Source organism: Scardinius erythrophthalmus, assembly GCF_964197995.2.
Source record: "Scardinius erythrophthalmus genome assembly, chromosome: 14".
NCBI classification, from domain to species: Eukaryota; Metazoa; Chordata; class Actinopteri; order Cypriniformes; family Leuciscidae; genus Scardinius; species Scardinius erythrophthalmus.
In genome coordinates, this window is record NC_138234.1 from 6,534,508 (window position 1) to 6,561,624 (window position 27,117).

Here is a 27,117-nt window from a genome sequence, read left to right on the forward strand (position 1 = left end):
TCTGAGATCACAGAGTGTGGCAGTCTGTTTTGACCTGATTGGCGATTGGATGAGAGTGCAGTCTCGTGTAGATGTGACTAGCGTCATGGCATTAGTCATGTCCTTATCTTTCTGACCTTGAAGTGAAGTGATATCCAACCATGCCACCTGCATCCTGTGATCACCTCTTTCTAGCCTGACTCTGTGCTTTTTATGCATATTCCTTCCTCTTAGGAAACATGTGCAGAATGGGACCAGCAAGAAGAAACATCAATAATATCTAGATGCTGCCATCTGCAGGCACTTAACCATGACTGCAAGGTACTTATGTGACCTAGTTTGATTCTACCCTCGGATCGCCAAGGTGCTTGGACAGTCATACAGAGAATAAGAAACAAATCAACCATCGTCTTTGTTTTAATTAATCACTGTTATTATAATATAATCATAGCACTGTGAATGTTATGTGTTATCCGTCTCATATATTGCTTTAAAAATGTTAATTTAAGTTAAACAAGTAAATGAATCTATTATTTTTTAAATCGGGAACTTATGGCGAGAGAGTGACTAGGATATCTCTGGAAATGAAATACAATACCATGCATTTAGGAGAACAGTGGAAAACATTATAATCAGGTTTTGTGGTTGACAGTTTGTTTGATTAGATTTAGACTTTTTGTTTTTCTGGTGTATTTTAATTCCAGGAGTGAAGGCATTAAAAAGAGTTAGTACGTATCTTGTTGTAGTGGGTATTAGTGGAGTGGTTCTCAATTGGTCGAAGATCTGATCTGAAAAGCAGGGGAAGGCAATGTTAAATTCATAAAATGTCAATGCAAATAATTCAAATGAAATTAACCATGAAATCATGAATAGTTACAGTAGTAAAATAAATAGAAATTCTTACCTTATATTTTGTTGTTGGCATCAAAGGGCAGGCTGTACACCCAATCACACTCAATGGTGTTTCGTCACAAATTCATGTTCATTATTAGTAGAAAGTCAAATTAGACATATGCCAACCTCATAAAAACCATAACTTTGCAAGGTTAAAAAAACACCCAGACTAGAATAAATATGGGTTCATATTGATCAGAAAAATAAACTCCATCTTTAGTTTATTTTTCTGACCAAGTTGGTAGTTATTTTTCTTGTTTCAAGTAAAAACTTGATTAATTTTGATAAATTTGTCAGAAAACAAGAGTTATTATCTGATGTAATTTTGCTTTTCAAGATGCATCTTGAATTTAGAATGTTTTGTTATTTGAACTAAAAAATTATACAGAATACTTTCATGGTAATATTAATAGATTTAAAGTTTAAGCACTTCTTTAAACCTTTGTATGACCCACAGACCCCCGGCTTCACAGACAAGGCTTGAGTCTAGTCCCAGACTAAAATGCATGTTTGAGCTGTTTTAACTGCTTAAAATATGACTCAGTGCCATTGCTTTGACTCAAGATGCACATCAGTGTTTTATTTCTATGGCATGTTTATAAAAGCTACTTAAATGTCCTTAATTGAACTAAGGCTTAATCCTGGCTTAGTCTAAGCCCTGTCTGTGAAACCAGGCCAAAATTATATAAAATTTGTGTCCTGAAGCAAAACCAGTTGAGAACCACTGTACTATACATCGATTGCCTTGTTTTTTTGTTTTTTTTTTTACATCTACTAACTACACAGATTACCACCACCTAAAAAAAATCAGCCTGATCTGCATCAATCAAAATCACGTTTGTACAGTATTACCGTGTTTGAATGTAGATGAGTGAAAGGGAATCACTTTCAATGTTTGGATTACAAAAATACTGCTTGCATTCCTTCAGTGGACTTTTTTTTTTTCTGCGAGCATATGTTGCATCAAAGAAGCTAGTTTCGGACTAAAAAAAAATATAATTATATATAAAAATCACACACTCCTTTGATATATCGTGTTTATTTTAAATACGAATGGAGAACTTGATAACTCAATGGAAACAATGATTACTCGTAGATGCTTATTCAGTCCGTTACAATGGAGAAACATTTACTAGCTACTCAAATTAATCAAAATATTTAATGCAAATGTCGTATGCTGGAACGCATGTGATTTGAGAATATGATTTACGAAATCACACCACAAAAGAAGAAATGGAACTGATATTATCTGTCGTGACATTGATCACTCCAAAACTATCGCAATACTTGAATCCTTTATTTGCCTGCTGTATCAAAAGTTATGTTGTGTATAATAATGATCATAATCTTCGCGTTCAGGTGGAATATTGAACGCGAATGTCGATGAGATCTGCACGTCGCTGAGGTCATGTCTTCCGTTCGTTATGCTAGCTTGTGCTAGCCGTTTATGATTTGGGGTGTTTCGCTGTTAAAGAGATAGTTCACCCAATACGATGGCAAAAATATACATATATTTATATTTTAAAATATTCTTTGAATCTATTTAAATGCTGCTGTTGTTTTCAGATCCGAGTTTCTCCCGTGTAAACGTTAATTATTTATAAAGCAGACGTCTACAACGAAGCGTCAGTTTCTGGTCTCCGCTTTTCTTACCCGGCATTGTCACACCACTGGAATAAAACGTTGTTAATGCAGTTCTGGCTAAATAATCCTTTTTCTGCGAAACTTTTGCATTATTTACACGCAGCTTCTTGGAGTCATTACGCAAAAAGGGTAGCATTCGCTACTCATTCCCTTACGATAACTGAATTTCAACTGCGTCAAATGCACATGCGCTAAAAAAAAGGTTGGCGTTACCAACTAGAAACAAACGTTACACGCCACCATACACTCCACTGGCCTTTTATGAAAAATGGCCTCTATAAGTTTTGGATTGTTTGTTATTAATTTCCATTCAACATTGTTCTATTCAGTCAGACTAAGTGTGGAGAGCGTAAATAATTTTATCACATTGGGAATATACTTATATGTTAATTCTCTTTAAAAGTGCCAAAATAAAAACCCTGGTATATTGTTATATCTTGATTATCGACATATTTAATTGTCGCACTGTAATTTCTTACTAGGCCTACTGTTTTTTTTTTTCCTGTATGAAACGTTTTTTCTTTTTTAAACAAAAGTGGTAACAAGGGGATTTACACTGATTAATTTAACATTGAAAAAGATTATTTTATTTGTTATAACAATTTTCTTGGACCATTTATTCACTCTTTTCCTTGATTTTGATCTGATCAGAAGGAGTGACAGGTATTATCTCAATTGTTATTGAACTATTTCAATTATTTCAGGTGTATTGGTGAATTGAAACATGTTGTCATGTCATGTTTTTCCATTTAATAAAAACTGTGCAAAGAAACCAACAGGAATGTGTTCTTAATTCAACAAATGCCTTTATTTTTTCTTCATCCTTCTCCTTAAGAATCAAGTTTATGTACCTCTGATTTGTAAAGTTAAATCAAGTTCGGCGACAAAAAAAAAAAGTAATCAGTGCATGTCGAAGCGTATCAGCTTCCATAAATAACAGCAAATTTGTACCACACTGCTTCCTAATAAATATTGAAAACAGAACTGGACTTCGGATGTCAAAACGACAGGTGGAATTAGGATACAAGAACAAAATGGGAGTTATAAACACCTTGAGAACCATGGAGTTAATAATATTACTCTTTTGAGGAAAAACTTTAGGATAAAAGAATCTGCAAAACATGAAATGCCAAACGGTTTCCAAACGTCACAATGTAATACTCACTCCGAAGAGAATCAGCCGTTCGAGTTGAGACTCGCGTGACAAAGATTGAGAGTCAATCTTGAGAGTCAACAGACTTCAACTCAAACAGCAACAATTTTGGCCCACTTTGTAGTAGCTGCCAGTGAAGAATAACAACATGAGGGGGGGATTCTGGAAACTGTTGATGACGGCAATTAAACAACCGCAACACACCGAGATGTACTTGTTTGCATTATTAAATGAACTCCGTTTGAATGATTATGGATTGTAGTTGTAAGGAAACAGAACTTGAGGCAACATCGAGAACAGGAAGACTTGAAAGGCAGATGGAGATGTAGTGGATGAAACACTTGGCATTGAAATTAATGTACATTCTCAAAAAAGTAATCAATCAATCAATCAAACAAACTAGGTGTGATATAAAGAAAGCAAACACACTCTTGGCTCCTCGTATTGCAGGTGCTTGAAGAGGTTAGTGCTGTTTGACCCGAGGAGCCGTGACTCTACGCAGGAAACCGTACAGAAATCCGAAATTCTACAGGAAAACAAAAATTTAAATGGTTTTGTTATTACAGTATGTTGTATTGTAATGACAAATATGAATATATATAAATATGGTCATTATGGAAATTACAAATATGTATAAATATATGACATATGGTTACTACGATAATGACATATGTATAAATATATGGTCATTACGGTAATGACAATTATATATAAATATATGTTATGTGGTTATTACGGAAATTACAAATATTATTATATATTTATTGTATAAATATATGGTATATCATTTTTTTAAAGCTATTTGCCAAGGAAACATTTAATTTCAGGTTATTTTAACGATGTACTGATTTCTTTTTTTTTCTTTTTTTTAAATAATAAAAATTAGAAAAATAACAAAATTACTAAGACTTTAACAGAAAATATTAATAATAAAAATATTAAAACAATCTCAAACATACAAAAAAAAAACAAAAACAAACCTCAAACATACTAAAATAACACTGACCTATAACAAATATATATACCATAACACTAATGAGAACATGTTGTGAAAGTGTGCTGAATTGTCTTGAAAACATGTTGTTATACATAAAACTGGCTAAAAAATATATCTATAATTTATATGATAAAATATAATATATTTTGCTTGGGATGAAATGTGAATTCATGTGAAGAACAAACACAAAATAATTACAAATATAGATTTCACCACAGTAATGAGAATGTGTTGTGATATGTATTATTCATATAATATATATACACACACACACACACACACACACACGCACACACACGCACACACAAGTAAAGATAAAACTGGCTAAAAATATAACATTTACAGTCAAACCAAAAATTATTCAGACACCATATATACATTTTTGATTTTTTTTTTTTTTTTACTAGTGTGTGCAGGACACTATAGTTCATTTATGTAAGTGAGGATAGAAAAATAAAGTAAACACTGACATATTATACATTAAAAAATTCTTCATACAGTGACTACCAGAAATAATATATAAAAATTCGGGACCAGAAATGATTCAGACACTTTGACCTGATCATGTTTTGCTGAATTGTGTTTTCTTTAATTGCTAATGCTCTTTTTACACACAGACTGAACACAATGAAGCATTGCTTGGTCACTGGTTGAGCTAAACTGGTATTATCTAATTGTGTAGTTAAATTTAACAGCTGACAGATATTCAACATAATTCATGTGTGAGACAGTCTAACAGAAGGATGGACAAAACCAGTCAAATATCAACTGAGTTCCAGTCATATTTTATAACCATTTTCTTTTCTAAACTGTGATAATGTGAGAAATGTTGAAGGTGTCTGAATATATTTTGGTTTGAGTGTACATTATAAAATATGATATGTTTTGCTTTTGTTTTTGGGGTGAAATGTGACCTGGACAATATATGATGCATGCGAAGAATCCCCCCCCCAAAAAAAGTGCACTAAATTTCCAGAATATTAGTCTTACCAGGACGGCCAAATACAGCACTCCAAGATAAGCTGCGATACAGCCAGCGAGCAGCAGGTCAAAGATCGCTGGTTTTACCCTGGTTTGTGTCAAATACAACAACATTATTCAAACAGCAATTTTAATATAGGGTTAAGGCCATTTTTAATCCTGGGTTAGCAACATTTCACACTTGTAAAGCTGAACGTGCGTCAGTTATTCACCTCATAAATGTTTTCATTAAAAATGTCAACTCATCTTTAAACCTGCTTTCAATTCATTACCAACCCAGGTTTAATTATGAAACCCGTAATAATATAATGTTTAATAATCCTTAAAGGGATAGTTCACCCAAAAATGAAAAGTCTGTCATCATTTACTAACCCTCAAGTTGTTCCAACCTGTATGAGTTTCTTTGTTCTACTGAACACGAAAAAAGATATTTTGAAGAATATATGTAACAAAATTTGCACCATTGACTTCCATAGTATTTTTTTATCCATATCAAGTCATACAAATCATTGTTGGTTACAAACAATCCTCAAAATATCTTCTTCTGTGTCATTTTGAGGTGAACTATCCTTTTAAAGTTTGAAAAGAATGCTAAAATGCTGTATTTAAATAAACATCAAATCATTGCCAGTCTCACCTATAAGCATTCATGGTCTGCTTAAGTTGATCATAAAAGACAAATTCAGGGTCCCTGTTGAAAAATGAAAATAAAAAACCGTTAACCTCTGAATATTCATTTGAAACGAGCACTGAAAGAGCGAGCGCTTCACCTCTTGTCGGCCCTGACCAGATGCCTCTTGACGTCCTTCAGGTAGCGGTTCATGTAATACTCCAGTGTGTTAACAATACTACTGTCTTTATCCAGGAGCTGTGCGGCTCGTGGCTGCGCCGTCAGCCAGTCCACCAGTGACACCAGCTGATCCTCCTGCACCTGCTGTTGGGAATACAGGAGCGCACTTAAATAACACGTTTATAGCGACAAATCTTCACTGAAAGCAAACATGCTGAGAAATATGCCTTGAAGAGGACCCTGTTGTGTCTTGATTTTGTTTTCAGGCTCTACTAGAATAAGTTTTTCCTGCTTGAATGTTGATTATTTTCCCATAATCTCCATTGTTGCAGCTCCTCTCTTCCCAGTCTGTCAGTAACGCTCTGTCTCTATGAAGCCCCGCCTTCTGAAAAGCACACTGTGCTCTGATTGGTCGGCTGGATCAGTGTGTTGTAATTGGTCGAGCGCTTTGAGTGTGTTTGGGAAATGTCCCGCCCCTTAACATAACCGCCAGTTTCAACACACTCTAAGCGCTCGACCAATCACAACACACTGCTCCAACCGACCAATCAGAGCACAGTGTGTTGTAATTGGTTGAGCGCTTTAAGTGTGTTTTGGAAATGTCCCGCCCCTTAACATAACCACCAGTTTCAACACACTACTAACTAACTCAACCAAGCCCCGCCCCTTTATTCTGCGTATTAATTATTTAAATGAGTAATATTGTGACGTGTTCGTTCCCGGAAGAAACTCTAGACTACAATGGAGGCGTTTCAGGAGTTCAGAAACACTGACACTTATATAGAGAAGAACTCAAACAGCAACATTACACACTAAAGAAAGATGAACATCGACAGCAGATTTTGGGCAGTAACATGTCATCCGTCCATCTTCTACTCACCATCTGTTCAGTGAAGATCTCCAGGTCTCCGCTGGCACCCTGGGGGAAATTACAATTATCACACTATTAAAAAGCCACATTTTGAGTTTCATGATGCCAGATGGTAGGGCTGAACGATTAATGGAGATAAAACCAAAATTGCGATATGTATGTCTTAGTGCCATTATTAAAATGACAAAGGCTGCAATTTAAATAAATATTGTGTGAAAAACTGTTTCACAGTTGCACTGTAAAATAATATTTTAATATTTTACAAGATTTCTTTATTTTAGTCAAATCTTACAATAGTAATATTTCTCATTTTGTGTAATATTGTTATTTATTAATAAAAATAATGACAGAATATCTAATAAATGTAATATATAAATGTAATATGTATAATATTTCATTATATATAATGAAATCATTAAAAAAATACCCTTTAAAAAAAATAAATCACACGTAATCTTTAAAAAAAAAAACATTTAAAAAACTAATATTTCTTATTTTAATTAATATTGCTATTTAGCAATAATAATAAAATATATCTAATAAATGTAATAAATATAAATTATATACAGTATATTTAATTATATAAATTATTTATACTGTTTAAAAGCACACATATTATAAATCACTATTTAGCACAAAAAAACAAATGAATTATTTAAATCGTAATTAAATAATAAAATTGTAATTAGTATTTTTTGTGCAGCATTAGGTTTTCAAACCTGAAGCGGTTAAAAAAATAAATAAATAAATCCCACAATGTTTATACAAAAAAAAACAACATTAAAACCGCAATTAGATGTCCTTCATGCATCATTACATTTAATTACTATACATTTAAAACTGTCATCAAATTAATGTACATATTAATATCTGCAAAGAAAAAGAGAAATGCCACATTACTTTCTCCGTCAGGTTGTATATCACTCTCGCCAGCGTTTCTGCGATGACTTTAGTGTTGCGAGTGAGTTTCATCAGATCCACGTGAGGCCTACGAGAACATGGAAAAACGCAACAAAGACGACATCATCAATGGCAGCAACCAATCAGCAGCGAGGGAGGGAACTAACGGTGGGGCGAATGAGAGAGAGCACCAATCATCACCCACCCAGCGGTGGCCTCTCCCGACACTGACCGCATGTCCATGATGGAGTGGCGCTCGGGGCTGCGGTGGCTCTCCAGGCGGGACAGGGTGAAGGCGGGCAGGCGGCGGATGCCGAAACGCTCATGTTCCCACGCTAGGGTGTCGTCCGCCAGGTTTATCTTCTTGTGGACCATTGAGAACTTCAGCTCGGGGTGCTGATGGGCCGCCACCTGATAATGAGAGATGATGATGACCCGCCAATGCCGTTTGACATCACAAGGAGATTTTTAGAGCCATTTTAGAGCTGCCCTATTAGTCGTTCATTTAAAGGTGCAGTGTGTAATTTTTAACAGCATCTAGTGGTGAGGTTGCGAATTGCACCCAACAGAAGTTACGGTGGCCGATAGGAAAAGATGTCGTCATCTGAGACAGCAGAGAGTAGCCAGTTAAGCAATGAGGTTTCTTTACAAAGATAAATTAAGAAATTAGGTTTACTTAATTATTCAGTAAAATATATGTAGACATTTCAAGCTTTCTACAGATATATTCCTCATGTCTATTTCGGTTAATTTATGTGATGCGCTCAAGTTCACTGAGACCAAATATACAGAAAGCGCCATTATTTTACAAAAGCACAACGTTTTGTTGTTATTGTGAGTTTAAAAAAAAATAAAAGTAGACCCTTATGACCAAAAAATTACGGAATATTTTAAGTTAAACTCAAGTGATGTACCGGCGCCTGTATGTCATGCAGTAAGCGGCTCTCCACACAAACACTTGAATATGCCCTTATAATAGCACATATTTGTCTAGGTTAGCATTAGAGCGAGCGGACTTCATGTTTCAAGTGATTAGCCATATTTGAGGTTGATAAATGATAGGCCGATAACGATCTGTCCGTTACAGATTTTGCCACTTCCTGTGAAGTTTTTTTTTCTGCGACTAACCGACTAATAAAATCGTAGTTTTTATTAACGGTTAGTGGACTACTAGGGGGCAGCCCTATTCCGTATATATATCTCAATAGCGAGCGGATAGTCTTACGGTCTCCAGCTCTTTGAGCAGGGTGTGCTGTGGGCTTCCCTCTTTCGGTGGCTTGGACACATGGAGGTGAAGGTTGTCGCTGTTACCCAGAGTGTCCAGACACAAAACAAACGCCACGTTGTCCTGGAGAAGACTGGAATCTGAAAGACAAGGGCGAGGTCAAAGCTTTAGCGTACGTAAATGCTCTCTTTTCTCTTCAATTACTGTTTTAAACAGCTTGTGTTTTGTTGATTGTTATCATTATTGTTGCTATTATTACTAAATGAATGCTATTAAAGTAAGAACTATTACTATTGTAATGTTTGACAAAAAATATGAGTATTTAAGACAAACAATATTATAATATTTGATTATGAAATTTAGGAGCGCAATGAAAATATATCTAAGATTTGTCTTTTCTTAAAAATATATATTTTTTAATGTATAATTTGTAATGTTTGACAATAAAATATTTTTAAAAAACTTTAGTGGCACAATAAAAATTAATCAAATACTTTCCTTAACAAAGGGAAACTAGAAGACATTTAAAAGGACAATTATTTCATTGCTGCGTATTATCATTGTTAATATTATTATTATTACTAAATAACAATATTAAACTGAGTAAGAAATATTACTATTGTAATATTTGACTGTATTTAACACAAAAGTATTTAAGACAAATAATATATATATTTTTTTAATTTAGGAGCACAATGACAATTTATCAAACACTGAAATAATTTAATTAGAGTTTCAAATATTTCTACAAAGTATATTTATTTAAATATGGAATTATGTATATTTTTAAAACTGACTTAAAGGCCAATATATATATGCAAATATTACATAAAGTATATATTTATATGCATTTTAATATATGAAAATATGTTGTATTGTGCAAACCAAATACCATATTTTATATAATTTACTATTAATATTAATTAATAATAAAACATCAAATTATCATAATATTTATTATAATGAAGCACTTCATTTAAACTAAATTAGCTGTGCACATTGATTAACAGTTAATAAACATCTATTTTTAATGGCAAATGCGAGTGAATGTGCCGTCCGGTGTGGTTCGTGAGGTCACGTTCGCACCTGTGTGATCCAGATTGTCCTCCAGCCAGCGTTTAGTGCCCTGGTAGTTAAACTTCCCGCCTCCCGACAAGAAAAACAGCAGGTTGTATCTATAAAAAGATGTTTTTAGTAAAGCACGCAGACAGAAATCTGTTTGAAGCATCTGTTTTACTAAACGAAGCGCAAGTGTTACCCTGCATGCGTCCTCTTGTAGGAGTAGAGTCTGGAAAACAGTCTCGCGAGCTCCAGCAACACAGCCACTCCACTACCGTTCGAGTCCGCGCCGTACGACAGCCACTGAAACAACACACACACACTCAATCAAACTTTGAAATTAATCACCGCCACATGCGGGTAAAAATCGACTGTGGCGGGTAACGCTGTCAAATCATGAGCCAATTTGCCGTGTTACGTATGTTTATTCACTTTGCTGGGGAAGTTCGTGTAAATCTACGCAGATTTAGCACTAAATACTCAACTTGTGAGTCATGATATATTAAATACAGCGTATTTCACAGAATCTGCTCATATCTGGCTTACTTGAACATGGCCGTCACTACACAACAAATAACAGCGCGCTTGTTCATTTGCATTGAAGCAATAGTGAAGATTAAAAAGCATTTGGTTAACAGAAAAGACATTGTTTTCCAACATCCTACTTTTTTTTTTTTTTGATGTTATTTTGTACTGTATTGATCTGTCCACCTAAAACACAATTTTGGTGAAAAGGATGATGATGAAAGAGGGAGGAGATGCTGGATGACAGGATTTAGTTTGAATAAGAAATGAATGTATGAAATCCAAATTTTATATATATATATATATATATATATATATATATATATATATATATATATATATATATATATATATATATATATATATATATATATATATATATATATATATAATGGATCGCTGCAATTCATAGAAACGATAGCGAAAGGTGGATTTGCAGTTTCATTTTGTGTCAATATGCTGAATTTAGGGGTAAAATAATACTCTATATATTGTATTGTTATATATTGTATTGACATCTCATCAATTAAATATTTTCCATTGAATATTCTGCTTAACTGGATGTTTTTAAATAAACACTGACAAAAAACTACCCAAGTTTTAAGGCTGGACAATATGTAGGGGTGTGCGATATGCCGATTTTTGATCGTGGACGATTAAAATGTCTCCACGATCTGCTTTTGAAGAAATATCGTAGAATCGTGCATTATATCTGTTCTGGCGCCTCTGTCATACTGAACAACGTATATTCACATAAAATGTTAACGCAGCGGAACAGGAGACTGCAGTTCACAAAAGTTCATAATTTGCATGTGCTTTAATGCCTTGTCGGTTAAACATTTAATTCGCGTGCTGATGCGCTGTTCTAACGTATGCGTTTCTCAGCGCGTAGCCTAAGTTACATGTGAAGCTCACATGCACTAAAAGCCTGTCTACCAGCGCCTGGATACTGGACTAAGTTAAGTTATCTTTCGAGTCTTATTGTGCTTATACTGTTAAATACACACAAGGTTTACATAAACAAAGTCGGTTATGTCTAAAGTGAAAGCAAACTTGAGAAAATCTGCTTGTCAAATGCGTGTATATTAGACGCGTCGCGCGCAGCTCTTAAAGAGACAGTAGCAATAGTAAACACGCTGCCGCTTGTCCTTAAAGGGATAGTTCACCCAAAAATAAAAAATATCTCATTTACGCAATCTAATGTTGTTCCAAACCTGTATTAATTTCCTTCTAATATTTTCTAATATTAATTTTTTGAAGAATGTGGCTATCCAAACTGTAGCTGGTCCCCATTGACTTCATATGAGAAAAATATACTATGGTAGTCACCGGTGTACATCCACTGTTGGTCATTCTTCCAAATAACTTTTATTTTCAACAGAAGAAAGAAACCTATTCGAGTTTAAAACAACTTGAGAGAGTAAATTATGATAATTTGAATTTTTAGCAGAACTATCCCTTTAATGTTAATAAAACAAAAAAATGCAAAGAGAAAATCACTCACTGCTCTTGACTGATAACTTTAATAGTAGCTTTAATAAGTATCAATGTATAATTTATACAGTGAAGTCTGTTTTGTTTTATTTTCATATTTGTTCATTTAATTACTTCAATGCTACTGTTAAATACACCTACTGTAGCTTAAAACATAAAGCACTGTTTAGCCTATTTCACTGTTTAGTTATTTCATTTGTATATTAAGTTGTGTATGTAATGTGTATCTTTAATCTTAATATTTAATAACAAAGAAAATAATGACACATATTTTTATCTTTGCCCCTGTCTGCCATTTTTTTTATTTTGTTACCTAAAGCTTTGTTTTTAAAATATGGACATCAGTTTGGCTGTAATGCTCAGTCACAAAATAGTAAAACCAACATAAAAAGAATCGTGATAAAATCGTTAATCGTGATTTTCCTGAAAAAATCGTGATATGATATTTTTGCCATATCACATATCACACTCGAACCACATTCGTTTCATGGTTGTCGAATGCACATGCGTCGCGTCTGAACGCGTTGTTGTCTTTGGAGCTCTATCGATTTGATTTATAATTCTTGATTTTACTCTTTAAACTTACTTACAACAAACATTTTCTACTTTTCCTCACTGAGAAGCACTACTGCTCAAACCTCATAGTTACAACGCGGACTGTTGAGCAGACGTGTCTCAAGCCTGTTAGTGATTCTACGCTGGATACTCTTATAGGTTACTCCCGGGGATCACGGCTGAACGCGTCTTCTCAACACTCACTTACAAACATTTTTCACCTATCGTGCGTCTACTCTACACCCGTACCACTTAAAAGACGGATTATATCTAAGACGCTTGTCAGAAATTAGTATTAATTGATAGCATCACTGGTAGTGTCGTTGCTAACTTACTGTCCATCTGTTAAAATGGCGAATATATCAGATGCAAGTAGTCTACCTTTTGGTGCAGGTGAGGACACATTTGAGCTGCACGCGGTACAGTCTGAGCTGGAAGCTGTTGAGAAACAGATCCACGACCTTTTAGTGAGACAGGCCGAGCTGAGAGACCGGCGTTTGGCTCTTGAAACATCACGCGCTGATGCTCACAAATCAGAGATTAACGTTACTAACCGGCTGACTCCGACCTCGTCTACTCCGTGCGTTACTCGGCATCAGTCCCGAGCGCCAAGGTCGCGATCAGCCATGGTCTCGTTCACTCCGGCTCCAACACGCCACCACGAAGCCTGGATATTTCCGCAGCCGAAGACGCGAGTCAGGTCTAGACCAAGACCCTCTCCGACCCTCCCGGTTTTCGAGATATCCACACAAAACCGCTTCTCCCCTCTTCGCGAAACAGAACGCGATGCTGTGATCATCGGTGATTCCATTGTTCGGCACGTCCATGCTACATCAGGTAAAAATAAGGTGCACAGTCACTGCTTTCCTGGTGCTCGTGTTTCTGAAATCGCTGCTCGCGTTCCCGAGATTCTGAACGATAACGAGCGCGTCGGAACTTTGGTATTGCACGCGGGAGTGAACGACATCAGACTGCGCCAGACGGAAGTTCTGAAGAAAGACTTCAGGAATCTGATCGATACGGTACGCAGCACATCGCCTGATATAACGATCATTGTGTCAGGACCGCTTCCCACGTACCGTCTAGGACATGACAAGTTTAGTAGATTATTCGCGCTAAATGAATGGTTAACGTCATGGTGCAATGAGCAGAAACTGCTCTTTGTAAATAATTGGAATCTGTTTTGGGAGCGTCCTAGGCTATACCGTGCTGATGGCTTACACCCAAGCAGATTCGGATCGGATCTTCTGTCAGATAACATCTCCAAAATGTTAAATACCTTTTGACTAGTAACCAAAAGTCCACATCATAGTCTCTGCTGCACCAAATTAACTGATAAAAATACTAGTGTAGAACATTGCATAGAAACTGTGTCTATTCCTCGTTTAGTGCGATCAAATAATAAATCTACTGCAGGATCTAGGAAAAATCTAATTGTTATTAAAACAGAAAATGTTGCTATTAGTAAACAAAAACAATTTCTAAAGCTAGGTCTTTTAAACATTAGATCGCTCACACCTAAGCGGTTATTGTAAATGAAATAGTCACAGATAATAGCATAGATGTACTTTGCCTTACTGAAACCTGGCTTAAACCAAATGATTATTTCGGTCTAAATGAGTCTACTCCATCAGGATACTCCTATAAGCACGAGCCCCGTCTGATTGGTCGTGGCGGCGGTATTGCAATTATCTATAGAGATATTCTCAATGTTACTCAGAAAACGGGTTATAAGTTTATTTCATTTGAAGTACTTGTACTAAATGTTACGCTCTTAGATGATAGAAAAACATCCCTATTATCTTTAGCCTTGGCTACCGTATATAGACCACCAGGGCCTTACGCTGATTTCCTAAAAGAATTTGCAAATTTTCTCTCAGATCTATTGGTCAATGTCGATAAAATATTAATTGTTGGAGATTTTAACATACACGTAGATAACCAAAATGATACGTTAGGGGCTGCGTTTATAGACTTATTAAACTCCTTTGGGGTTAAGCAAAACGTTACCGGACCAACTCATCGTTTTAATCATACACTCGATTTAATTATATCACATGGAACCGATCCAACCGATATAGATATCATTCCGCAAAGTGACGATGTAACTGACCATTACATGGTAACTTGCATATTACGTACTCCTGTAATATATCATGCTGCGCCGCGTTATCGATTAGGCAGAACTATCCTTCCATCCACCATAGATAATTTTTCAAATAGCTTATTGGATCTGTCTCAGCTGCTCAGTGAACCCAAACAAACAGATGAACTTGAGGAATTAACTAGCACTATGAGCACCATTCTCTCTGGAAAATGGGATATTGTTGCACCTATGAGACTAAAAAAGGTCAGAGAGAAAATTAAAGCACCATGGTACAACAATACTACTCGTGTTCTAAAGAGAGAAACCCGTAATTTAGAGCGTAAATGGAAACAAACTAATTTAGAGGTTTTTAGAATCGCTTGGAAAGACAGTACGTCACGCTATAAAAAGGCCCTAAAAGCGGCCAGGGCTGAGCATCTCCGCAAACTAATAGAAAATAACCAAAACAATCCTAGGTTCTTATTTAACACTGTGGCTAGACTAACAAATAAACAAGCGTCACCTGAACAAAATATTCCGTTACAGTTTAGTAGTAATGATTTCATGAATTTTTTCACTGAGAAAATAGAAAACATCAGATCCACAATTGTAAACGTTCAATCTTCAATCGCGCCTTATAATTCAGCCTCGATTATCACCCCGCAAGAACAATTACAGTGCTTTACAACTATAGAACAAAAAGAGTTAAATAAATTTATCATTTCCTCTAAAACAACAACATGTTTATTAGATCCCATACCAACTAAACTATTGAAAGAAGTGTTACCTATAGTGGAAGAGCCTCTCCTCAATATTATTAACTCGTCTTTATCTTTAGGTCATGTTCCAAGAACATTTAAATTGGCAGTTATAAAACCACTCATTAAGAAACCACAATTAGACCCAAATAACCTAGCAAATTATAGACCCATTTCAAATCTTCCTTTTATGTCCAAAATATTAGAAAAAGTTGTGTCTGCCCAACTGGGCTCTTTCTTGCAAGAAAATGACACCTATGAAAAGTTTCAGTCTGGGTTCAGGCCGCATCATAGCACTGAAACTGCGCTCGTTAAAATCACCAATGATTTACTCTTAGCTTCTGACCAAGGCTGTATCTCAATACTAGTTTTACTTGATCTTAGTGCTGCGTTCGATACTATAGATCACACAATACTCTTAGATCGGCTACAAAACTATACCGGTGTTCAAGGACAAGCATTAGGCTGGTTCAGATCGTATTTATCTGACCGCTACCATTTTGTTTATTTAAATGGAGAAAAATCTATCATAACTCCAGTAAACTATGGAGTGCCGCAGGGATCTGTGTTAGGCCCTCTATTATTCTCAATATATATGCTGCCACTTGGAAATATTATAAGGAAACATGGAATTAGTTTCCATTGTTATGCTGATGACACTCAACTATATATTTCATCACGGCCGGATGAAAACGCTAAATTATCCAAATTGACAGAGTGTGTTAAAGATATAAAAGATTGGATGACGCACAATTTTCTTTTATTAAATCCAGATAAGACAGAGGTAATACTTATCGGTTCAAAAAACCGCCCACAAAACCTCTCACAATACAACTTTAACATAGTAGGGTGTCCTGTTACTTTATCCTCTACAGTAAAAGACCTGGGTGTTATATTAGATTGTAACTTGTCTTTTGAAAATCATATTTCATATGTTACAAAAACAGCATTATTTCACTTTAGAAATATTGCTAAATTACGTAACATGCTATCTGTTTCTGATGCAGAAAAGCTAGTTCATGCATTCATGACCTCGAGACTAGATTACTGTAATGCTTTATTAGCTGGTTGTCCTGCATCCTCAATAAACAAGCTACAGTTAGTCCAAAATGCCGCCGCTAGAGTTCTTACTAGATCAAGAAAGTTTGACCATATAACACCAATTTTATCATCACTACATTGGTAACCTATAAAGTTCCGTATTAATTACAAGGTATTGCTACTGACTTATAAAGCCCTAAACGGCTTAGCTCCAGTTTATTTAATGGATCTTCTATCGCCCTATAATCCATGGCGCTCTTTAAGATCACTAAATTCGAGGCTTCTGGTCATACCTAGGATATCCAGATCCACCAAAGGAGGGAGAGCATTTTCACATTTAGCACCAAAACTCTGGAATAGCCTTCCTGATACTGTTCGTTGCTCAGATTCGCTCTCCCAGTTTAAAACTAGATTAAAGACGCATCTCTTCAGCCAGGCATTCATATAATATTTTAATCTTACAGTTAAATCCAGTCTCTACTTCATAAACGCCAGAGGAGAACTGGCCCCCGACTGAGCCTGGGTTCTCCCAAGGTTTTTTTTTTTTCTCCATTAGGTCACCTGATGGAGTTTTTCGGTTCCTTGCCACTGTTGCCTTCGGCTTGCTCAGTTGGGGATACTTAATTTGATTAATCGATTCAACAATGCTATTGATCTGCATTACCAAACGTGGATGTTTTACACCAGAAACAAACACTGATGTACTATTTTATTTAATACTGTGAAGCTGCTTTGATACAATCTGTATTGTGAAAAGCGCTATATAAATAAAGTTGACTTGACTTGACATATCGCCCACCCCTAACAATATGATATATATAACATTGATAAAAGCGATCACTCGGAATTATATTGGCCCTCATTTATCAAAAGTGCGTACACCAAATTTCCAGCGTACACCTGGCGTACACCCAAAACCACGGTGACTTTGAGATTTATCAATATGGACGTTGGCGTACGGCACGCTCAAATCCTACGCCAGCTCAGGAGGTGGTGTACGCACGTTTTGAGTGCGGGAATGCGCAGAAAAACAATTCCTAACACCACAAAACGCATTGACATACTAAAAGATATAATATATTATGACCCACTGTAAAAAAAACAACAACATAATAATTATAAACTTCAGTGTTTATTTTTGTGCAACATGGACTAAAATGTTTAATTTGTGTGAATTTACCAAAGCATTTGAATTGTAGGCATATGTATTCCTTCAGTTGCGAGCCTGTGCGCTTTACCTGACGATTCAAGCCTTGTTTATACTTTCGCCTGGCTCCGCAGCGCGAGTCTCCGCAGAAGGCGCGCGCACCTCCCCAAACGGACGAGGCGTTTATACTCGACGCGCTCGCCGTTGTACTATTCTTTGAAACGATGGTTAGGCCAGGGTTAGGCCCGGCAGGTGTGCACGGACTGGGTTTAGTAATGAAAGGCCCAAAAAAATAATTCAGACTGACAAAATAATAAAAATGCCATTCTTCTTATTTTAAATAATAATAATAATAATAATAATACAAATAATAATAATAATGACATTCTTCTTCTAAATAACAATAAGCGTCATTAATAATAAATATAATAATAATAAAAAAAAAAAAATCTAGAAATCAATTTTGTTTCTTTCCACTTCCCTGGTTTCGCTTTCTCTTTCTCAAAGAAGTTTCTCTTCTTTGCCGTCTTCCGTGTGTCCATGGCGTAAAATGAGGGCGTGGGGGGAGCGGAGACTTGAATATTTAGGGGCGTGTTATTCTACTGACGATCGATTTCAGCCGCGGCATTTATCAAGGGCAGGTATTGCGTACACCAGAATTTCAAACGTACGCACAGCTTCATAAATCAGGCGATGAGAAGAGTGTAAGCATAATCTTACGCCAATATATACGCCCGTTTCTACGCAAGATTGATAAATGAGGGCCATTGTATTTATATAAAGCGTTCTCAGGCAAATTTGCTTTATGTATTTCCCCGGCGTCTAAATCAGGCTCATAAAAATGTCAGGAAACATGATTCCTGTCTGCATGTCAATATCCATGATCACTGGATGTTTGTTAAGTTGTAAGAAACACTATATCGAGTCCAACCTTTAGTTTAAACTGATAATAGTTTGTTTTACTGGCGTGTTCGCAGTTTCCCCTGTTAAATCCAGTCAGCCAGCAGCTCTTCTGCCACTCAGTCCGGCTGAGGAAAGTGACGTCAGTGCATTCCCTCTATACCTCATCGAGTGAAAGAGAGCGACGCGAGGTCCTTACCGGAGCAACTCCGAAAGAGTCGTAGTGAGCAACCAGGACGATAGTGGGCAGATCCTCTCCTGCACCTGTGAGACGCCCCTGAGAACATATAGGATAACATATAAGAGAGAGAGCATATGATGGACATCACGCTGGAGAATCAGGCTTTGCTATTTGTGAGGGAGTAAAAAAGTCAACTAGCCAAGACGACTCAAAGCCATATGAGACGCTGGACCACAAAACCAGTCACATGTCCAGGGATTAAAGTGAAAAAAATTCTTCTGACTGAATTTTTTTTTTAGGCCAAGTCATATTCCTTTAACTTTTTAAATAGTCGAGACCAATAGCGTTTTAAGGGGAGACGTTTTAAACCGCTTTAATATTGCCAGTAGGCGTATTTTAAAAGCTATATTTTAATCTATGAAAACCAGGCATGGAACATACTAATATAATTAATAATTTGCATATATATATATATATATATATATATATATATGCAAATTATAACACGTTTACACAAAATTTGTTAACACACAAGTAATTTACTTTTCCCCTTTACTTAACATAAATTGTAAGAATATGACTAATAGTAAAGACTAGTACTAATAAATACAGTGCTATGCATAAGTTTAGACACCCATGCTAAAGTTGACTAAAAAGAGGAATAAAAAATCATCTTTTGGAAATAGAACTTAGCGGAGGATCTTTCCGAATTTTAGATAAGTCCCGCCCTCTCCACTTTTTGAAAAGTTTGATTGATTCACCAGAATGATTGACAATTAGGAGGACCAATAGTATAGGGTATCCACCCGGAAGTAAAAAGATCCTCCGCTATACCTTTAATGCCTTAATTTAAAAAATTAGGAAAAATCCAACCTTTAAGGACACCAATTTTCTTTGTGAATGAATAATGTATCGTAAATAAATAAATGTTCTTCCTTAAAATACAGGGTGCATAAGTTTGGACACCCCTATGTTAAATTCCCATAGAGGCAGGCAGATTTTTATTTTTAAGTATTTTTTTTATTTATTTTTTAAAAAAAAAATTATTTATTTTTTAGGATACTATGAATCCTGATAAAGTTCCCTTGGCCTTTGGAATTAAAATAGCCCCACATCATCACATAGCCTTCACCATACCTAGAGACACTTTCCATAAGATCATCTCTCAATGCAAACCAAACTAGCTATTAGGCTAACAGAAATACAACCATGCCAATCTCTAGGTATGGTGAAGGCTATGTGATGATGTGGGGCTATTTTAATTCCAAAGGCCAAGGGAACTTTATCAGGATGCATAGTATCCTGGATCCATGAAGTAACTGGCCTTTAAAAATAAAAATCTGCCTGCCTCTATGGGAATTTAACATAGGGGTGTCCAAACTTATGCACCCTGTATTTTAAGGAAGAACATTTATTTATTTACGATACATTATTTATTCACAAAGAAAATTGGTGTCCTTTAAGGTTGGATTTTTCCTAATTTTTCAAATTAACGCATTAAGTTCAGTTTCCAAAAGATGATTTTTTTTATTCCTCTTTTTAGTCAACTTTAGTATGGGTGTCTAAACTTATGCATAGCACTGTAAACAATAGGCCTAGGCTAAAGCTATTAAATAGCAGTCCCAAACTAGTTTTTGTTAATACAATGTTGGTATGAGCCACTACAGTCATTTAAAAATATAAAAAATAACACAAAGAAAAATAGTGGCATTTTGGGGTTATATGGAAACGACAGTTGCCATGGTGAATACACAATATTAACAATAACTGTTAATGAAACATGGAAACTGGTGAATAGAATGAGAATCATTCCTGCATTACTTTTATTTCGTGTAATTTACAACGTAACGGCGTTGCATGCTCGTAGTTTCTTTTGCACTTGATCAGTGAAGCAATACAGCGCGCGCCGCTGAATTTGCGCGTGCAATTGAGTGTGCGCTACGAGAACAGGATATAACGACTGACAGGACAAGAAAGTCCGTTTTTCTGAGGTGAAAAACTTTATTTCAGCGTACACTTATGTCACTGCCTGCCTGGTAGTTCCTATTGTGCTGGGTTTTCTGAAGTAGTCATGATTCGCCTCTCATAACATAACATGCTCTAAACACGCACGCAGAGTGGAGGAGGAGGGGCGGGGGCGCGGGGAGCAAGGATCACAGCGCAAATTTGAACTATATCGATGTTATATGGTCTAATTCCATATCGCATTTAAAAAATATACCGATATATTTTTTATATCGATATCGCCCAGCTCTACCTGCATTATAGGTGTGTCACTGAAATATAGTTCTACCTCAGCGCTCAGCTGTAGCCTGACATGCACTTTCCGTGAGCGGTAATTGAAAACCCGGAGTGGAAAAATGTATTTTTGTGAGTGAATGCAGCATAAGCGCCAACAGAAATGAACAACTTTAAAGATGATTTTCTCAATATTTCGATTTTTTTGCACCCTCAGATTCCAGATTTTCAAATAGTTGTATCTCGACCAAATATTGTCCCATTGTCCCAAATATTGTTCTATCGAAAGCTTATTTATTCAGCTTTTAGATGTATTTTAAAATAATTTACCCATAAGACTGGTTTTGTGGTCCAGGGTCCCATATTGCTTATTGTTGTTGTTTTTTTAAGTGTTTTTGTTTAGTTCTTTAACTGAGATTCATTCACCAGACAAAATTTCATTGTACTAATATGTATAATGACAATAAAGTCCACGTTCAAGTTGAAGTGCATATTGAGTGACATTTCTGCCATTTCTCACTTTTAAAGTCGACAGCTGCGCAACACAAGGTCAAATCTGACAGTTGTAGTTTTTATTTACAAAATATCATTCTCCAAAGCGCGTTCACACAACAGCACCAGCTCTTTCATCAACACAACACGCATGCGTCATGAACGTACGTTGGAGATTCATATTTTGTAAATAAAGTGGTAAATTATGTTTTTTGGCACATCGCTTCATAAAATGTAGGTTAAACCACTAGAGTGACACATGGGTGACTTTAATGATGTCTTTACTACCTTAAATAGACTACAGCAATTAACACTGTTTGTTCAGAATTATGGGAGAATCGTGATCTTTCTTTAAAAAAAAAAAAAAATTGTGCTTCTCAACTGATCCAGAATCGTGCAGCTCTACATTAATGTCAAACCCGCCGTGATGCGTCCTTATTGGCCAAGTCTGAGCAAATAATTGCTTGAATTTTTGCCACAAATTTGTCTTTAGAAGACTTTGTCGTAGTCCAGAAATTGAAGAATTACTTTTATTATGGTTTTCAACTTTCACTAGATGATAAAGCAGCTTGAAATGTTCTTCAAAACATCATTTTGGTTCAGAGAACAAGGAAAGTCACACAGGTTTGGTGGGACATGAGGGTGAGTAACTGGGATTATGGGTAAACTGGTGTTTTCTGGAATCAGTTACACTCACCTCTAGACTGGTAATGGCCCAATCACTGACAGCTTTGCTCTGAGCTCCACTGGTCACCATCTGAAAACCATTAGCGGTCGCTGTGTGCAGCAGCACTGTGCAGAAACAAACACATTAACTATAAAACCCTTATATAAACATACGGTATAATACATTAATATGTATAAAAATATGATTATAAAATGAAGTATATTTTTATGTGTATGCATCAATACCACATATTTTAAATAAATCATTCATTATAATATAAAAAATGTAAAATATATATATATATATATATTATAAAAAATATAAACAATCTATTTCATTCATATATTATGTATAAAAATATCACAAATTATATATATATATATATATATACACAATTATGCTTTAATATATCATATAATTTATAGACAAAAAATATAGATAACATTTATATATATATATATATATATATATATATATATATATATATATATATATATATATATATATATATATATATATATATGAAATATTAAAATTAGGGCTGGGAATCGATTAAAAAAAATTAACTAATTAATTGCACAATTTCTGTAATTAATTGCAATTAATTGCGTTTCCCCCAAGCTTGTAATCATCAATATTTAAAGGAATAGTTCACTTTAAAATTAAAATTATGTCATCACTCACCCTCATGTTGTTTTAAACCTGTATGAATTTCTTTCTTCTGCTGAAGACAAAGGAAGATATTTAGAAGAATGTCAGTAACCAGACAGTTTCTGGTACCATTGACTTCCATAGTATATATTTGTCCTACTATGGAAGACAATGGGACCCAGAAACTGTCTGATTACTGACATTCTTCTAAATATCTTCCTTTGTCTTCAGCAGAAGAAAGAAATTCATACAGGTTTAAAACAACATGAGGGTGAGTGATGACATAATTTTAATTTTAAAGTGAACTATTCCTTTTAACTCAGAATCACCTAATTAAACAACACAGGGAAAAAAAGGAACAGAAAATAGCCCTATATTAAACATCAATATCAATATTTTTTTTTTCAATAATCAATCAACATAATCAATTTAACAGATTATTTTTTTTTAACTAATTATCAAAATAAAATAAAGTCCTACAAAGCTATTATTACCAGAGCATGTAATCAGAGCAGGTAATTTTACCATTGCTGCCCAGCATGGCTATACCAGCTCAGCAAACAGAATTTCACGTTATTTGAGTGGACTTTACTTTTCCAGTGCTCGGTACATGATTGAAGCGTTTGGGCCGTTGTCGACAGAGCCGCCGACACACACACACACACACACACACACACACACATACACGGATCGGAGAGCGCGCCGCTGGGCCGTTAGAGCCGCCGACACACACACACACACACACACACACACACACGGAACGGAGAGCGCGCCGCTGGGCCGTTAGAGCCGCCGACACACACACACACGGAACGGAGAGCGCGCCGCTGGGCCGTTAACGACAGAGCGCGCCGACACACACACACGCGGAACACAGCGCGGCGCACACACGGAGCGGAAAAGACCAGCTCATGAAAGCTGCGCGAGAATGAAACGTGATCGCCGAACACGGAGGGGCGGGACGGCCTTTTCAATAGCAGCCGCAACAGGAAATCATTAAAACGAGGCAAAAAAAGTGTGCTGCGTTAAATGCGTTAATTTTTTTTAACGCGTTAAACATTTCAAATTAATCGCAAAGATTAACGCGTTAATTCCCCCAGCCCTAATTAAAATATATAAAAATAACGTAATATATATTTGTCTGATATTTAACAAATAAAAATGATAAATTAGCATTTATATATATATATATATATATATATAAATATATATATATTATATATATATTAATATTAATATAAAAAGACATTTTAATAAAATAAGATAATATATCTAATTATTACAATATTTCGTATAATAAAGCATTTCATATAAACTACAGTTTATGGTACAGAGCGATCATAATGCATATTTCCGGGTACCTTCAGCCGCTGATGAAGACCCCTGTGAGGAAGAGGAGATCTGTGTCTGTGTGTAGATGGACAGCAGCTCCTCGTCCTCCAGGGCGAAGTACACGGGCACGATGGTCTCGGTGGCCAACAGCTCCGGCTCCAGCTCCATGAACTGCTGCAGGGGACGAAAGCAGACCCATAATCAGCCTCCAGGAGGAACATCCCGCACGACACGCGCCTCTGAACGGGTCCTTAGTAGGGCTGGGACAATAGATCGATGCATCACGATTCCTGGATCGATTCCAGTTTTTTCCGAACGCATAGCGAATTATTCTAATCTTAGTTTTTAACAACAGATGGCGCTCTATGCTAGTTTTTAGCAGGCTCAAATGCTAACGAAGAAGAGTGCTCGTGTGTTCAGCTGAGTCTAAGTGGCTGTTTACACGACACCGCTTTCAACCAAAAACGTAACACTTTTTATGCATTATTGCCGTTCACTTACATGACAACGGCGTTATGGGTGCCTGAAAACGCAAAGTTTCAAAGTGCAAGTTTTTGAAAGCAGTCTCTGTGTAAACAGCAAAAAAAGTTTTGACAATGATGTCGTCCGTACGCGGAAAACTCAAAGGAATAACTTCTCCGTTTTAAGCATATCGTTGTCGTGTAAACGTACCCTAAGAATGTACTCGCACCTCAGACTGCTTTTATGACACGAGATTAATGTAAACAGCCCACTGCAGATGCCCTTGTAATTCACTTCAACCTTTTTGAACTTTATGAATGATTATTTTATAGAAGGTTCAAGTGGTGTGTGTAAGGCATTAGAAGCCAGCAGATTACGGCTGTTTCTAGAGTACGCTGTTAAACACTCGATACGAGAGAGAATCGCGATGCATTTTAAATCGATCCAGAATCATTTCTCGATTCACGATGCATCGATGTATTGTCCCAGCCCTAGTCGTTTGACAGCGTTACCTGCACTATGTCCTGGGGCATAGTGGACATGTTCTGGGGGAGTATGATGACCACGGCTCCCGCAGACTGCCGGAGGGCTTTCTGGTATTTCTCGAAAGAGAAATCGGCGAGCCGCATCATCACGCATCGACGGCTGAGCACCTCGGCCTCCACCGAACGAGCCTCGGTGTTTAAAATGGCATTACGGGAACCTGCGAACCAATTCGGATAATTAATGCATGTGCCACATTTAAAAAAAAAAAAAAAATCTACCTATGTCATATTGCATTTCGATCATAATACTGAGTAATATTAATTATGTACTTATTATAAAGTTACGGTTAGGTTTAGGGTTAGTTACTTGTAATTATGCAGATTTACTCTTATTTCTATAGAAAGAACATGTAGTAACATGTAACTATGTCACCTTAAAATAAATTGTTACCAAATGTGTCTCTTCCTCCACCAAAATATATATATATTAAATATCTGAGAAGTCCATAAACATGTGTAAAACCAGTTTTGATTCATGAATTCTCATGAAGATGAGACGTTTGATAAACAGCTGCCACATCCTAATGCTTCAATGAAGGGTTATCGTCCTCAACTAAGACTAAAGCTATTGCTAATTTAAAAATAAGAAAAACTATAATAGTATTAAATAAAAAAAACTTTACACATTAACAGCTATGAGGGAGTCATGGTGATACCATGGTATTTCTTGAAGTATCTTGCTGTACCATGCAAGGTTATATTTGTTAACTAAAAAAAATCACTAAATTTAACAACTGAAATATGCACAAAAATTACTAACTAGCAAAAGATTTAAACAAACTGAAATAAAGCTGAAATAAAAGCAAACTTAAGTAGAAAAAGGACAAAAGCACACATCAAAACTATTAAACAAAAATACTAAAACTAAATTTAAAAACGTAAAACTATAATAGTACATAAATAATAGTGCTGCGTCAATGTGAGAGTAACGCGGTAAATACCGCGGTATTTAACATAGTACGACATGTAAATATGAAAGTCCATTATTAAACCATTGATAGGTTCAACCCGACAACCATTCAGTTACGAGTCCTGAACAACGTTTTCAACCAAGAAACACTTCAACCAAGGTAATACCATGGTACCAGTCTGGTGTTGTTGTTAACTGAAAGGTTGTAGGTTTTAAACCCCAGCAGACGTTGGTTAATAAACCACTACGCCACCACATGTCCCAAATACAAAGCGAAAGGTGTTAATAAAGCATTATATGGCCATATAAAGCGTGTTGTGTCGGTTTATTACCGTAGGTTTGTCCCTGCAGGTCGTACTGCTGCATGCGGTACACACTGAACTCATGCGCCGCTTCCGCGCGCAGCGGACACACCAGCACCAGAAACAGCACCAAACTCAGCGGGAACGACCACTTCAGCATGTTCTCCAACACCTCGCTGGCCTCCTCGAACATGCTGGAGCCGGTTCGGGAGATTCCGATAGAGAGAAACGGAGAAAAAGACTGAATGAATGATTGACGGCGATCGCTCGAGCTGTCAGGCGCCGCGGTGGTGAGAGTTTCAGGCAGGCGAAATCACCGGACACCTACACATCTGCCC

The 27,117-nt window shown here is 36.1% G+C and overlaps 2 protein-coding genes across 3 annotated transcripts in view; one reads left to right on the forward strand and one right to left on the reverse strand.

Moving 5' to 3' along the window:
* Nucleotides 1-3,282, forward strand: part of cers1 (ceramide synthase 1) — a 15,918-nt gene extending 12,636 nt beyond the window's left edge. Inside the window, exon 7 of the mRNA XM_081383619.1 lies at nt 214-3,282. Within this exon, the coding sequence (XP_081239745.1) occupies nt 214-256 (43 nt within the window). The 3' untranslated portion in view covers nt 257-3,282. The remainder of the gene's footprint in view (nt 1-213) is intronic.
* On the reverse strand, nt 3,226-27,117 carry ncln (nicalin). Of its 2 annotated transcripts, none has more exons than XM_081383618.1 (15): nt 26,810-27,117; nt 25,535-25,725; nt 24,590-24,734; nt 22,608-22,702; nt 19,199-19,276; nt 10,693-10,796; nt 10,521-10,609; nt 9,435-9,574; nt 8,442-8,620; nt 8,210-8,297; nt 7,319-7,357; nt 6,419-6,582; nt 6,286-6,339; nt 5,658-5,736; nt 3,226-4,196 (listed from the first exon to the last, which is right to left on the reverse strand). In XM_081383618.1, exons 1-15 carry the CDS (start codon nt 26,970-26,972, stop codon nt 4,134-4,136), a joined length of 1,671 nt encoding a protein of 556 aa, XP_081239744.1. In that variant the 5' UTR covers nt 26,973-27,117; the 3' UTR covers nt 3,226-4,133. The 2 variants fall into 2 exon arrangements, with proteins under 2 accessions (XP_081239744.1, XP_081239743.1); XM_081383617.1 differs by having other exon boundaries at nt 3,301-4,196; nt 8,415-8,620.